Consider the following 16,985-nt stretch of genomic DNA (forward strand, 5'->3'; position numbering starts at 1 on the left):
TTTACCCTGTTGATAGTGAATTACCACATTTTTTTTGTTTTACACACTGGCAAATATAGACATTGTCTTCTGCACACTCAGTGCTTCTTCAGACATATCTTCTTGTTAATGGTCATAATTTTGAATAAATAGATATTGAATTTGAAATAACTATATATTGTTATCACGATTTGAGCCGTGTACCTATAGGCACGAAGCTACTCATTTTATTTCATGTTTCGCACGTCATCCTAGCCACACACCATCCTACCTCTTGGTGGTTAAAGAAACGAATACACAGGTCAACCAGAACATTTACTAAAATAATTGAATAAAAACATTAACCAGTGATGGCAACCTGTTTGTAGCACAAACACTGACCAACTGAAGGATTAGTTCATCAATCAATTTCAAGAGTAAAGGTCCACAAAACTGCTAACCAGATATAATGGTGATGTATGCATATGGTTTTACGAATTCACAAAAAGCACCTACAATCAAATGGGAATATTTAAATCTGACAACTACTCCAGAGCACTAGGAATCACTTGGTGTAGAGTCCTCAGATTACCTTCAAACACTCAAAATGAACACTCCTTAACATTGTTTCCTATTCTTTGCTCCTTCATTCTGAGGTCACAGACAGTATATGAATGGAAACTCCACTTCAAGGTGTGACCACAACTCCCTTGGCCTATCCCAATGCAGATCCGATCCAACCAGGTTTTGTGTGGTATTTGGAATCTCTCAACCTTCTCTGGTGGATACTGAAACCAAGGGGCATTGTTGGGTGGACCATGTTCTAGCATTGTTGCCAATTGGAGTTCACGTCAAAGAACTGATACTCTCTGAATCAAACCAAGATTTCAGATGAGTTTTTGGTGGACTTAGGGAAAGATCTTATGAAAAGTGGTCTTTTTGAGAAAGTTTATCTTAGCTGTTTTTCTCCTCTGATCTAGCAAGCAGTATTACCTAGGACAGGTAACCACTGAATGGGACTAGATCTAACGGTACGAGTGATATGTCTTGTGGCTTCATTAAGCTGCACATAAATCTCTGTTGCATATAAAATCTACATCGCGCTGGCAGGAGGTACATGCCCATTTACCAGACATGAACAAATAGTTACTGTCATCTTTCTACCGTTCTATACACTGTCCAGTCACCAATAATTTATAGGTTAACATTAAGACTGCTTCTGTCCTGCAGTGTGTTACACTGTTTATTTTTTAAACCACTTACTTCTTGTGGCATAGTTTCAAGTAATTTCAAACTATATCTGTCACTCAGGGTAGTAACTTCGTGGAAAACGGATGAAATTTAGCATCACATAATTACAATAGAAATTAGGCAAAAGCAATAAATAGGACTACGTAAAATTCAAAACTCATTTCTTTATTTTAACAGTCCATTTGAGACATCTTCAGATGATTCACTTGACAACTGGACAAGGAGCTGCATGATTTCTATGATGTCTTCTGGAAAACAGCATCTGTAGCATCTACTGACCTGCAAAAGAAGCAAATTAACAATTAATTCACTGGACCCTAAAGGAAGGCAACTGATTAACTTAATTTATGAGATGTCTAAATTTTTAATTAGTTCTTATACTGCTATCACAATAACATAAAAAACAACTTGGTTACTAATGTGACAGCGGACATACTTACAAATACAAGCTAACTACACTCCTGGAAATGGAAGAAAGAACACATTGACACCGGTGTGTCAGACCCACCATACTTGCTCCGGACACTGCGAGAGGGCTGTACAAGCAATGATCACACGCACGGCACAGCGGACACACCAGGAACTGCGGTGTTGGCCGTCGAATGGCGCTAGCTGCGCAGCATTTGTGCACCGCCGCCGTCAGTGTCAGCCAGTTTGCCGTGGCATACGGAGCTTCATCGCAGTCTTTAACACTGGTAGCATGCCGCGACAGCGTGGACGTGAACCGTATGTGCAGTTGACGGACTTTGAGCGAGGGCGTATAGTGGGCATGCGGCAAGCAGGTCGGGTGGACGTACCGCCGAATTGCTCAACACATGGGGCGTGAGGTCTACACAGTACATCGATGTTGTCGCCAGTGGTCGGCGGAAGGTGCACGTGCCCATCGACCTGGGACCGGACAGCAGCGACGCACGGATGCACGCCAAGACCGTAGGATCCTACGCAGTGCCGTAGGGGACCGCACCGCCATTTCCCAGCAAATCAGGGACACTGTTGCTCCTGGGGTATCAGCGAAGACCATTCACAACCGTCTCCATGAAGCTGGGCTACGGTCCCGCACACCGTTAGGCCGTCTTCTGCTCACGCCCCAACATCATGCAGCTCGCCTCCAGTGGTGTCACGACAGGCGTGAATGGAGGGACGAATGGAGTCGTGTCGTCTTCAGCAATGAGAGTCGCTTCTGCCTTGGTGCCAATGATGGTCATATGCGTGTTTGGCGCCGTGCAGGTGAGCGCCACAATCAGGACTGCATACGACCGAGGCACACAGGGCCAACACTCGGCATCATGGTGTGGGGAGCGATCTCCTACACTGGCCGTACACCTCTGGTGATCGTCGAGGGGGCACTGAATAGTGCACGGTACATCCAAACCGTCATCGAACCCATCGTTCTACCATTCCTAGACCGGCAAGGGAACTTGCTGTTCCAACAGGACAATGCACGTCCGCATGTATCCCGTGCCACCCAACGTGCTCTAGAAGGTGTAAGTCAACTACCCTGGCCAGCAAGATCTCCGGATCTGTCCCCCATTGAGCATGTTTGGGACTGGATGAAGCGTCGTCTCACGCGGTCTGCACGTCCAGCACGAACGCTGGTCCAACTGAGGCGCCAGGTGGAAATGGCAAGGCAAGCCATTCCACAGGACTACATCCAGCATCTCTACGATCGTCTCCATGGGAGAATAGCAGCCTGCATTGCTGCGAAAGGTGGATATACACTGTACTAGTGCCGACATTTTGCATGCTCTGTTGCCTGTGTCTATGTGCCTGTGGTTCTGTCAGTGTGATCATGTGATGTATCTGACCCCAGGAATGTGTCAATAAAGTTTCCCCTTCCTGGGACAATGAATTCACGGTGTTCTTATTTCAATTTCCAGGAGTGTAATTTTCAAAGCCAGACTTATCTCCATTGACATGCTAGCCTTTTTTATTTTTATGTCATCCATATCTGACAACATCTGCAATTCAATTAGAGATGCTCCTCCCAATATAATTTATATAAAGTTGTAATACACATTAACCCCTTGTATCTGCTTGTTATATAATGGGAGGAAATCTTTTACATGTTCTGAACTACATATGGTGTATCTTTGTGGAGTTTAGAGACAAAGAAATGACTGGGAAAAATTTATTAATGTTCATCAAAATTTCAGTAACCACTCTTCCTGAAACTATACTTGATTTCCTTTTTATTACAACGTTTATATTATCTGCAAATAGAATAAACATGGTATCTGCTAATGTTACTGATGGAAGGTCATTGATATTCATAAATAGTAGTAAAAGCCCCAAGGCAGAACACTGCAATATCACACGTGATTATTTCCCTGTGGGTTCACGACTGATAGCTTAATACAGGACTCGTTCATATTGACACCCTGTATTTCCTGTCGGTGAAACAAAACGTGAATCATTTTGCAGCATTTTGTGTTGTACAACCCCTAATATTCTAATTTACTTAAAAGGATATTGTTATTTACACAGTTAAATGCCATTGAGAGAACGAAAATCAGAGATCACAGAATATACAGTTAGACTTTAAATTAGTGTCTAATGAATTAAGAGATATTGTTGTCATATGTATAAATATCCTTCTCAATATCACAACCATTTAGAAACCCAAATTATGATTTGGACAGCATATCATTTGTTACGAGATGGTTAAGAAGCTGCTTGTACATCAAGTTTTCAAGAATACTGGCAAAAATAAAAATGGATGGAACTTTGATTGTATTTCTTTATTTTTAATCTTCTACGGCGGCACTTTGTAGCTTGAACGTATAGCAATTATTTTAGCGATTCTAGATGACTGTTCTATCCTTCCCCAACTTCAGCTTTCACCAATTTGATAAAACATACTAATGACAAACAAATATGTATATTTCATCCTCTGATTCATATTAGTCTTTTAGATGATAAAATGATAGTACTGATAGCAAAGAGATTTTTCATGCTAGGTGTCAACTAATCTTGAAGCACTGTTTCATATTCAGTGTATGTAATATATTGAGTTGTCGGCCCTAACAATTGTTGTAAGCTACACTTACCTGCTGAAAATATTTCACAACAGCGTTGAAACCATGTAACAGCATTACTTGCAAGATCTTTGCGGGTGGTTTGGTCAACCTGCTTCAGCACTGACCAGAAGGCAATGTCCGCCACTGAAGGGCTCGTTTTTCCAAGAAGATAATCAGACTTTCCTAGCTCAGAGGTGATTGTAAATATTTCTTGGAGTTTCTCTTTCTTTGTTCTACAACGAGCTATGTGGTAACATGAGTCCAGTATTTCATCAATCTTTGTTTGGTCAAAAAGATTCTCACTCTGTTCGTAATTGTATTCTACTGGTCCCACTCTGCACAAATACCTCAGGATGTTTGGTTCACCACGTACAGTTGACTGACTTATAGGAGAAATTACCATCTCCGTTTCAGCTCCAACTGAAAAAAGGGGAGAGACAGTGAGTGAGTGTCGGAACCAAAATGAAATGTTGCATCTGCTAACATATATTTGGTGCCACTGTTTTCAACCATCAACAATAATATTAAGTATTATTGACATAAAACTAACAGTGACACCCATAATTACAATACTCGAGCCAAAAGTGACTATCATAGGATACGGACTAACAAGAAAGCTACAGACCACAGTCCATATGTAACTGGGAGACAATTCTATAATAAGTTGCCAAAAAATATAAAGCAACTACAAGGCACTCTTTTTAAGGGCAAGTTGAAAAATTTGTTAATAGAAAGATGTTTATACTCATTAAAAGAATTCTGAGCAGCAGTACTTTTAGTTTATTCTTTTATATACTGCAGTATATTAGTGGCGGTATTGTTATAATTGGCTAATTGAAGTATATAATCATTATATGTATGGCGTGATATATCATGTGCTATGTGCATGGAATGACATACAATGTGCTACTTGATGTAATATATTCATTCTTGGAATGAAATGATACTGATATAATTGTACAAAAAATGATGATGTCCAAGACTAAAGTTAACATGCACAAATAAACACTACTACTACTACTACTACTACTACTACTACGTAAAGGAGTTTTGCTATTTGGGGAGCAAAATAACTGATGATGGTCAAAGTAGAGAGGATATAAAATGTAGACTGGCAATGGCAAGGAAAGCGTTTCTGAAGAAGAGAAATTTGTTAATATCGAGTATAGATTTAAGTGTCAGGAAGTCTTTTCTGAAAGTATTTGTATGGAGTGTAGCCATGTATGGAAGTGAAACATGGACGATAACTAGTTAGGACAAGAATAGAATAGAAGCTTTCGAAATGTGGTGCTACAGAAGAATGCTGAAGATTATATGGGTAGATCACATAACTAATGAGGAGATACTGAATAGGATTGGGGAGAAGAGGAGTTTGTGGCACAACATGACTAGAAGAAGGGATCGGTTGGTAGGACATGTTCTGAGGCATCAAGGGATCACCAATTTAGTATTGGAGGGCAGTGTGGAGGGTAAAAATCACAGAGGGAGACCAAGAGATGAATACACTAAGCAGATTCAGAGGGATGTAGGCTGCAGTACGTACTGGGAGATGAAGAAGCTTGCACAGGATAGAGTAGCATGGAGAGCTGCATCAAACCAGTCTCAGGACTGAAGACAACAACAACAACAACAACAACAACTACAACTACAACTACAACTACAACAACAACAACTACTACTACTACTACTATGCTCTAATTCCAGCAATCAATTTGTCAGTATTTCTTTCTTGATCATTTTTGAGCTGGATCATGAGTAGTGTCTAGACAGCTCATTCAGTAAACCATTAAATGCAAAAGACAAGATTTTGACTTTGAACCTGGGCTAAATACACAGATTTGACCTGTCTAGAAGTACATAACATCACACATTCCACTGGAGAATGAAAGTTCATTCTGGAATTATGGCCTGTAGGTTGCAGTTTGACTGCAATAACATGGGGCAAGTGATGCTTATTGTAAGGCTACAGTGACTGTTATTAGGACTGCTAAGTAAAAGAATATATGGATCAGAGCGGGACACAGTTTATGCAGACAACAAGTTAAAATTGTGTGCTAGACCAGTACTCGAATTTCGATATGTGCCTGTTGTGAGCAGAGCAGTACCATCTGCGCTACCATGTACACCTCACTACATAGAACAATCCAATTTCAACAGTCTCAACTTGTCACTTGTTCTCTTCATAACTACAATACTTCACTGAGGTGCTCCTGCTAGACACTATTTTTTAAAAATCTGTTTGAAGTCATAGTGACTGGGTCTGTGGTAGTAATGAACTATTTTTCATAACTGACCATAAATACACATTTTTGCACTTGCATTGACCAATATGTCATTTTTTATTTCACACAGCAAAAAGCTGATTTCCAATACCATGTTGATCAATCTGTACAAGACACTTTGATCAATTAATAATGATAAAACAGAAACATCTAAATTGCTAGCTAAAAGCTGTGCTGATATAGATTAAAAAATGTTATATATGGGGTGTGATCACAAAGCAACAGGAGTTTTTGTTTTTCTTAAAGAATATTTATTCGGCAACTTCAAGTTTGAAACTTCCTGGCAGATTAAAACTGTGTGCTGGATCGAGACTCGAATTCAGGACCTTTGCCTTTCGCAGGTAAGTGCTCTACCAACTGAGCTACCCAATAGAGCACTTGCCCGTGAAAGGCAAAGGCCCCGAATTAGAGTCTTGGTCCGGCACACAGTTTTAATCTGTCAGGAAGTTTTGTATCAGCGCACACTCCACTGCAGAGTGAAAGTATCATTCTGGAAACTTCAAGTTTGCCCCCTTCAAAGTAATCCGCCTCAATATACCACACTTGTACCAGTGCTTTTTCCAATCCTAGAAGTACTTCCAGAACTCGCTTTTTGTTATAGTGTTCAGCTTCTTCAGCGATTCTGTTTTTATATCATCAATGGTGGCAACATGACGTACTTTCATGATAACCTTCAACCTCCGGAATAAAAAGAAGTCACAGGGAACAGTGTGCAGCGAATAATATGACCGAAGCAACAAACAATGAGGTGTGAGCTTGAGCATTGTCGTCATGCAATTTCCACTAGTGTCTTTGGATTGCTTCACACAAAAGGCACATGGCTTCCAGGTATTATCTCTTATCGACGTTACGACCATAAGGCACCACCAAGGATGCACTATCCCATTACAATCAAAGAAAACAGTGAGAAGAACCTTCACATGTAATCGAACTTGTAAAATTTTTTTCGGTCTTAGCTCTTCAGGCAGATCCCAATGGGATGAATGGGACTTGGTTTTGACATTACAGCCACACTGTCACCTGTTATAACATTCTTTCAAAGTTCTGGATCGTTGTCAACTTCATTCAGCAATTCCTGCACAATGTCTATGTGACTTCGTTTTTGAATGAAAGTCAACAATTTTCGAACAAACTTTGTTGTTACATGTTTCATGGCCAAAACATCTGAAAAAATTGTGTGGCATGAGCCAAAGAATATGCCACCACCATAAGCAACCTCTCTGATGGTGATTCGGTGATTTTACAGAACCATTCTCTTTACTTCTTCCACAATTTGGTCAGCAATTGATATGCTAGAGCATCCAGCATGGTCATCCTCTTCAGCATCTTGTCAACTCTCTTTGAAATATTTGTACCACTTCTAAACTATTGTCTTATAGTAGATTCGCCAAAAGCCACTGTCATTATTTTGAATGCGGTGCTGCTCTTCATTCCATTTTTCAAGCAAATAATGTAAAATATAAAGCTGATGGATCAAGTGATGATACCATGCTCGCTTGGTTGTTTGCGGTATGTTTCAAAGTAAAGTACTTTTAGTCCAGCAGCTCATTATGACGTGATCTGTACCTTAATAGCGATTGCATCTGAAGAAAACCTGAAAGTTGGTCTATTCAACATCAGAACTGCAAGTTGTCCGACTCAACCAGTAGGTTTCAATGACAGATCAGGTCATGTTTGTTGCTTCAAGAAATCATTATATGGACTTAAGCAATCACCTCATTGCTTGAATAATAAATTAAACTCATTCATCAAGAAAAATGGATTTATTGATCTGACAGGAGATCCTTGCATATACGTTCAACAGAGCAAAACAGAAAAATTGCTGGCTGCTACTTATGTTGACGATGGTCTCATCACACGATCAACTGAAAGTGCACTGAATTCATTTTTAGACCTGTTAAAAAATTAGAATTCAAAAGAACAGTGGGCTCTTTAGTCTCATGTTTAGGCATGTAAATGCAACAACGAACAGCGCTGTTCCTTATCGTTAAGCTCTCACATCATTAATGTATCTGATATTTTACATATACAAGGTGTTACAAAAAGGTACGGCCATACTTTCAGGAAACATTCCCCACACACAAATAAAGAAAAAATGTTACATGGACACGTGTCTGGAAACGCATAATTTCCATGTTAGAGCTCATTTTAGTATCGTCCACCTACGCTCAATGGAGCATGTTATCATGACTTCATACGTGATACTCTACCTGTGCTGCTGGAACATGTGCCTTTACAAGTACGACACAACATGTGGTTCATGCACGATGGAGCTCCTGCACATTTCAGTCGAAGTGTTCGTACGCTTCTAAACAACAGATTTGGTGACCGATGGATTGGTAGAGGAGGACCAATTCCATGGCCTCCACGCTCTCCTGACCTCAACCCTATAGACTTTCATTTATGGGGGCATTTCAAAGCTCTTGTCTACGCAACCCCGGTACCACATGTAGAGACTCTTCGTGCTCGTGTTGTGGACGGCTGTGATACAATACGCCATTCTCCAGGCTGCATCAGTGCATCAGGGATTCCATGCGACGGAGGGTGGATGCATGTATCCTCGCTAACGGAGGACATTTTGAATATTTCCTGTAACAAAGTGTTTGAAGTCACGCTGGTACGTTTTGTTGCTGAGTGTTTCCATTCCATGATTAATGTGATTTGAAGAGAAGTAATAAAATGAGCTCTAACATGGAAAGTAAGCGTTTCTGGACACATGTCCACATAACATATTTTCTTTCTTTGTGTGTGAGGAATGTTTCCTGAAAGTTTGGCCGTACCTTTTTGTAACACCCTGTATAGAACTTGCTTATGACATTTCAAAAGTTGCTCTACAGATGCTAAACCCACTTCTTCTGACTGGGTCATCATAAAATGCATTTTAGGACATCTTCGTGGTACCTCAGACTTGGGTCTCTTCTACATTCCATATGGTGGTAAATTTTATGCCCATGAAGTGTCGATTTTTCGGACAACAGTAAAAGGTGACAATTAACTTACGGTTTTGTCTCAATGAGGAGAGAGACAGCTCTGTTGTGGATATCTCAGGTGCAGAAGTCAGTTGCACTATCCACAACTGATGTGGGATTCATTGCTGCCAATGAAGGAGTCAAGGAAATAGTATAACTTAATCGACTGTTATGTGAGATTAGTGGAAAAAAGGACACAACTGTATTATTTAATATAATGATGGTGCCATTAAATTAATGAAAAATCCAGTGTGCCACAAATGTTCTAAGCACTTTATTATGTTGTTCTTGAACACTATCAAATGGGAACATCAATGAGGAATGTGTGTGTTCCGAAAATCAAGTTGGAGACATGTTTAAAAAGCCTTTAAACTCAAATGTAGTGCATTGTGTATTTAGTATTCCCACCACTGGATATAGGGACACACATGAGATGTCATAGGTCTCTCAGCAAAGTCGTGCGGAAAGCTAACACAGATGGTGCCTGCAGAGCATAGTGAGCAGACCTTCTGATCCAGGTGTTTACTTGCCAGGCAAGTCAGTTCTTATGCTAAGATTGACTAACACAGACCCGGCTTCCACATCACAGCATGCTCTTGGTTTTGCCTACTAGCTGTTTTGGTCATTCAGAGTATTTGCATGTGTGCTTTCTGTGTACCAGTCTCTATGTTGTCTTCAAACTTGCTGCTCTCCATAGGTTGACCCCGATATCGAGATTTCCCTGTTCTGGGGTTCAGCTCCCTAGCTTTCTAGAAGAGCATCCGCCATCTACTAGAACAGGCTGGTTTAGTGGTGCTGTCACACCTGAGCAGGTACGTATGTGACGTTTTGATTTTTTCTAGTAGCATTAATTTGTGGCCACCATAGACCCAACATTTATTCAATACTGGCAGGAAAAACAGCTCAGCAGCAGCAGATGCAGGATCTGCTCAAACACAATATGGAATTGATCCATCCTCATGCAGCACTAGTGGCAGGGCAGGCACCTTTAGAATAGCCTTTTTTCAAAGCAGCCTTCTCCCCCACCACCCGACGCCATTCACCAGTTTTGAAGTGTTGAAAGAGAGATTACTTGGACTGGTTCTTGATGCATTGCTAGGTGAGGTGCATGCTGGTTCAGCTCATAAGACCGCCTTGTTATTGTCCAGTAGTGCTGGTTGTACGAAATCATGCATAATCTGAAGCCCTCTACTAAGCCTGACAAAACTTAACGAGGATGTTGAATAGACCAACCTTCAGGTTTTCTTAAGCTGCAGTCGCTATTAAGGTACAAATTGCATCATAATGAGCAGCTGGACTAAAAATACTTTACTCTGAAACATACTGCAAACAACCAAGTGATCATGGTATCAGCACTTGATCCATCAGCTTTATATTTCACATGAAGTACTTGTTGATTATGTACTACATGTTCATCTTTGCTTGTTCAGTATTCTGGACATCAATTCCATGTGGAGGCACTACACAGTTGTAGTCTAACCAGCACCGCAAGCACTTCAGACAGTCATGTGTGGCCTGGATCATTGACCTGTGAGTGCTCTCGTGCAAGTGTCGATTCGAGTCTCCATTCTGCTTCGTCATATTTAAACTCATTAATCAGGGATGTGACTGTCCAGTTAGCACCCTGAGGTCCAAACTTGGGCACTGGCCTTGTCCAATCCTTATTCAGCCAAAGTTGCTCAGATGGCTGAATCACATGGACTTACAGCAGACAGTGGTGAAGTAAGATACATGCAACAAAGTGCCCCGGTTGCCCAGTGGGGTGGGCCAGAAGGCCTTGCCTTCTGCAGAGCTGCCATGTGATATCACCATTGACAAATTGAGTGGGGTGAAGCACTGCCCCTCTTCCGAGAACTTGACGGGTAGAAGTTAACCAAAGAGTCGGGGCCTCACTTGCGTCTTTTTTCTTCGGTTTACTGTGTTACTTTCCTTCCACTCCTGTTTCTGTCCAATGGGGAAATTGGCAGTCCTGCCCATTATCATTTGATGCGTATTACACAGGACTGCCCATAGGCAGATGCCATGTGTGAGGTATGCTGAAAAGTAGGCAATTTGGCTTCAGTTTGTGAGAAGCCCCAGTGTTTTCCCTGGACTTTTAATTTGTCTCCAACACCCCACGAGCATCCCTCAGCATATTCTACTAACATTGGTCAAGATTTTGTGACCAGTTAAGTTTCAGTTTGACACGGTGGGCAACTGTCAGTCTAATTAACTTAGACACATACAAACTCATGGGCTTCCCTGCTTTCCAATGACTGCAACTGTCTCAGTGTGCTATGTATAGTGGTAAATTCACTGTTGGTGCAATATTTCTGGGCTAGTCTTTTTACGATTCCAGTTCCTTGTTTAAGTCCATTTAGTGTCCTAATTGGTCCCTGTTCAAGATTTGGACAACTACTGTTGTATGACCAGCTGTTAGAGGATACCTTTGCTTCGGCAGAAAATTTCGAGGCCCATGTCTCCCATACACGATCAACAATATTTAAATTTTATTACCACCATCCCATTCTCTTCGCCATGAGCAACAAAGTCAAGGCCAAGTTGTAGCATTGGCAGGAACCCTGTGTCACCTCTACTGTTTTGCGGAGCTCGTGGGCCACACTTTGCTAGTCATTCAGCAGCCAGATGGCGCCTTTTGCATTTGCACCAATTTTAAACAGACAATCAATGCACAATATTTTGTGGACTTTTATCCCATTCCGTGTCCTGAGGAAATGTTGGTGAAGTTGTCCGGGAGCCAGTATTTTTCCAGCATCAACTTGTGCGATGCTTACCTGCACTTGCCACTGGATGCCACTTCTGGAGCACTTTGTGCTCAGCAGCTCTTTTGGGCATTACCAGTTCTGATATTTCACCAGCCATTCCCTGTTGTGTCAAATACCTCAATGAAATCTGATTTATGGAACCCACACAAGAGAAGCATGTACACAATCTGCAGGCAGTTTTCCAACACCTTCTCAAGAACAGCCTTCATTGCAGATTTAGAAAAAGTACATTTTTGCTCCAAATTGCAGTTTTTTGTGTCATATAGTTATCATCCCTGCATGTGTGCATGTCAAAGCTATTGTCAATCTGTCGGTGCCCAAAAACAGAAGAAACCTCAGCCCTTTTTTGGGCAAGATTTCTTATTATGCTAAATTTACTCCTCAGGCAGAGCAACCGGACAATCTTTTAATTGGCTTTGCTAAAATTCCATCAAATTTGTGTGGTCTGTGGACTGTCAATGGGCATTTCAATCCCTCAGTGTTTGTGCTCCACACTCTTGGGTTTACTTTATGCCAGGTAAACTGTTATTCCTGGTCACTGACACATCCTGGTATGGTATGTAGTGGTCCAGTCACAATGGAACCAAGACGGCACCAAGTAACCCACCATTTACATGTAAAGGACTCTACCAGTGGCTCAATTAACCATATATGCACCTGGAAAAGGAGGCACTGGTCAATATTTTCAGCATTAATAAACCAAAAGCCACTGATTGTATTACCCAATGCTCATTCAAGATTACCAGATAGGACGCAAACTAACTGTGTGGGCATGCTTTTTTGGTAATTGTTGCTACGGCATTCATCACTGTTTCATCACCAAGTATGTTAACACAGACGCACTATCGCAGTTGTTGGTGGTACCCAATCTGGAGTTTGATCAACAGGAGGGTCTCATTTTAATGTTGGACGATACCTTACAGTGCAGCAAATATTGTTGGAATTTAGTTGGCAGTGTGGAATGTGAACTTCACTACGAGTGCTGACCCTTTTTCGGGACATTATCTCAGCAGTTGAGATGTAATGAACGAGCACGTTCGATTGGGAACGATTTCAGTGTGGCATACATTTTTCCTACTAAAAGATCAACTCTTTAGACCAGTGGGTCCTCTTGCTTGCTGCAGAGGAGTACAGCTGTCAAGTAGTTGTCCTTCCGGTGTCGTGTCTGAGTAGTTGTCCTTCCTGTGTTGTGTCCTCACATACCCTAACTATGAAATGCATCCCACTGGGGTATGTCCCTTATGAAGGCTATGGCATGGCACCACGAATATTGAATGGTGATCGATCTTGACACTGAACATCACGTGCGGGATTCCCTCGCCTGTGCACAGAACCAGTCTGCAACGACAGTCAGTTTTCCCCTTGGCCAGTTGCAGAGCACTCTTGGGACTGGGTACACGTTGACAGGCCATTTTTTTGGGAAAAATGTGGTGATAGCGGATGTGTTGTCCAATTTCATGTATGTAGTAAACTACCTCTTATGGTGACAACCGCAACTATTCATACATTGTCAGTTATTTTCGTTATCGAGGACTTCCCTGGATCCTCATACTTTTAAAGATGAGGTCTGTATCTGTCTCGTTCCGTAACAATGTGCTGTCTAGCTTTCTGGCCAGTACTGGGTGACACAGGTTACGTGTGCAATCTGGCAGAATGTTTGCATGGACACCAACTGTGGAGCCTCTTGGATTTGTTACACACCATGTCACATGCCCCTGAATATCGCAGTCCACCACCTTTCCCTTTTGGAGCTGCCATTTGGGCATAGTCTTCTGGCTGGCAGTGGGCGTGGCTGCCAGGTGTGGTGGTGGGCCACAAAGGTCGGCATTTGTTCATGATGGATGTTGGTCACGGGCATCTGACTTGTCATTCAAAACAATTGTGTATGCAACCTGTTCGAACCGCAGTGCTGCCATCTCCATGTCATCCAAACAACAGAGTCATCCATGACATTCTTCCAGAATGAAATTCCCAACTGTGACAGCTTGTGCACCTGCTGCAGTCCCTATTGCTTGTGCCACCATCCCCGGAATAGTTGCTATCACAACTACTGGTGCTGAGTTCATAGACTTAGAATCTGTGGTCTCCTTTCCCCATTTGCCTGTGGGTGAGTCCTTGCCCTCACTGATGCAGGTGGACCACATGTACCACCAGCAATTTGGCTTGCATAAGCTGGGTCATTGTTGCCTACTTCGGTGGTAGATCCACTGCCAGGGCATCTTTCACACTCTCAAGTATTGTGACAAGATGTCACGGTAGCAACTAGCCCATTTTCAATCCTAGATGTCCTTTTCATGGGGGAGGGATTTACTGTCTTGACCAATCGACACACATATGAGTTGGCATGGGTCTCGTGGCAAAGAACGACATGCGCAGAGTGTAGTACAGGCAGACTTGCTTACCCAGGTGTTTATTTACCAGCGGCGATACAGTGAACGAATTAGTTCTTAGGCTGAGATCGAATAACATGGACCCCGCTTTCACTTCATGCCAAGCTATTGGTTCAGTGTGTTAGTTGTTCTGATCATTCAGGCTGGCTGCTTCCTCTGTATCAGTCTTTACGCAGGGTTTGGACACTCTGCTCTTCGTAGTTAGGCCTGTTGGTTCAATTTTTCCTCTACTGGGGTTCAGCTCTCTAGTTACCTGGTCGTGCACCCACAGTTGGTAGAATAGTTGTGTCTGCGATGACAGGACAGTTTATCAACTATGTCACCCCTACACGGATACAAAAGTGTACCGAGACAGAACTTCGTAATTGATGTGTTTTATTCCACTATTATTTTGTTTTTCTTACTGAAAAGCAGTTTGTGCACCACAGTTTGATTTCGGGAGAAGTACTGAAGTAAACAAATCAAACTTTGATGTGTTTTCTACTTCCTCCTACTGTAGCACCTAGTTTTGAGTTCTCTGTAACCTCTGCTCTAAGAGTGTGTTTTTTTTCTTTTGTTTATACTTTGTCTCCGTGTGCATTGTTTATGTATAACCATGTTACTGCAAATAAAGTGGATTATTCTTAAATGTGTTGTGTTCTATTATTACAACAACAGAATAGCCTCATGTTTGACTTTAAACACACTAAATGGCTACATCATACCAGTGAGTTGGTGGAAGTAAGTATAAATTACAATAATGTCAATAAGGAAAGTGGATTCCACCTAAGCTATGCATAGGATGTTGCGCTACCATAAATTCATCTAAAATGCTCCTAGCTAACATTACTGCTCACAACTGAAACTATAAAATGGCATCTATGGGAGTGTTTATATCCAGTTCCCCCACTCCCACTATCCAACACAAGATGGGACACTCACTGCTCAAAATATGTGACTTGGTCACCTGACACTCCTAGAGGGTAGAGGGGTGCAGTCCATGGTTTATAAAAATGCACTCTTACATGATGCCCATGACAACAATTGGGAAATTTATGAAAACACAATTTCAAGACAGCTTCTCTGAAGACTACTATTGAAGATTTCATTGGTTACTATGGCAGCTGCAGAGAGAGAATTTTACAAGATTAAAAGTTTACAATGAGCAAATATTTATAGTAATAATAATAATAATAATAATAATAATAATAATAATAATAATAATAATAATAGTAATAATAACTTCAAGAAAGCGAATGATTCTGTTGACTGTCAATCCTTATTCAACATCTTACAAGAAAAGTGGCTTGACGCAAAAACACTATGACTAATCAAACAGACATTGGCTGACACAACATGTTAAATTCATGGGTGAAATCTATGATGACACTTTCATGAGCAAAATTGGATTATGTGAAGGTGACAGATTATACCCACTATTGTTCAACATAGTTCTGGACAAAGTAATGTGTGAATGAGAAAAAGAACTGAAAATCCATGCACACTAGAAATCAACACGACTAGGGTGATTCCAAGACAAGGCAGAAATCTCAAACCTAGCTTTCGCAGACGACCTGGCCACACTCTCGGTTAATGAAGTAATGCCAACCAAACAAATAGAAATACTAAAAGAATGTGCATAAGAAGTTGGCCTGCAAATCTCTTTCCAAAATCTGAATTCTTCTGCTCAAACTTAAATATACAAAATATGACAAGATAAACAGAGTAACACATTTCAAATATGTAGGTGAAATCCTCTAACCTAAGGGAGGACAAAAGATCTCACAGAAGAGTTGACTACAAAAAATGAAGAGAACTTATGACAGAGCACAAAACACATAAAATAAAAAATGCATGTCCATTCAAACAAAGATCAGACATTACAACACAGTAATCAATCCTAAAATACTGTATGCAAGTGAGACACCAACATTTTGAATGAAGAACGCAAAATCATAAAAAAATTCTCTGCCCAAAGCTGAGGAATACAGATTACACTCTGGGAAAAACCACAGAATAAATATCAAACCCAGCAGCATATGTCAGAAAAAGAAGGTTAAAGTTCTATGGGCACATCAAAAAGACTCAACAACAGTATTCTGACACCCATACGAGGTGTCATGTCAACAATACCATGGATCACACAAGTCAAATTTGATCTAAAAAACGGTACAGATCAATCCAATAGAAGTTCAAGACAGAAACATATACAGAGACAAGATACACAAATGATATGTTAAGTCTGAGACAGAAGCCCTAAGAAACCCGGGGCAATGTAGACAGGATAGAAAGACTCCTCCATGGAGAAAAAAATGAGAGAATCATGAAACATCTCCAAAGGAATTCGCAAATGGGGCAGCATGTTTTGCGTGAT

At 41.2% G+C, this 16,985-nt stretch overlaps 1 protein-coding gene across 3 annotated transcripts in view; it reads right to left on the reverse strand.

Annotated features, from left to right (window-relative positions):
• Positions 1–1,353: 1,353 nt before the first annotated feature.
• The window catches only part of LOC126272845 (probable aminoacyl tRNA synthase complex-interacting multifunctional protein 2), a 37,140-nt gene continuing 21,508 nt past the window's right edge, over positions 1,354–16,985 (reverse strand). For all 3 annotated transcript variants that reach the window (XM_049976074.1, XM_049976066.1, XM_049976060.1), the window contains exons 4-5: positions 4,257–4,646; positions 1,354–1,488 (exon numbers count right to left, since the gene is read on the reverse strand). In XM_049976074.1, coding sequence (XP_049832031.1) covers positions 1,481–1,488; positions 4,257–4,646 — 398 coding nt within the window. In that variant the 3' untranslated portion in view covers positions 1,354–1,480. The remainder of the gene's footprint in view (positions 1,489–4,256; positions 4,647–16,985) is intronic.

This window comes from Schistocerca gregaria, chromosome 1, assembly GCF_023897955.1.
Source record: "Schistocerca gregaria isolate iqSchGreg1 chromosome 1, iqSchGreg1.2, whole genome shotgun sequence".
NCBI classification, from domain to species: Eukaryota; Metazoa; Arthropoda; class Insecta; order Orthoptera; family Acrididae; genus Schistocerca; species Schistocerca gregaria.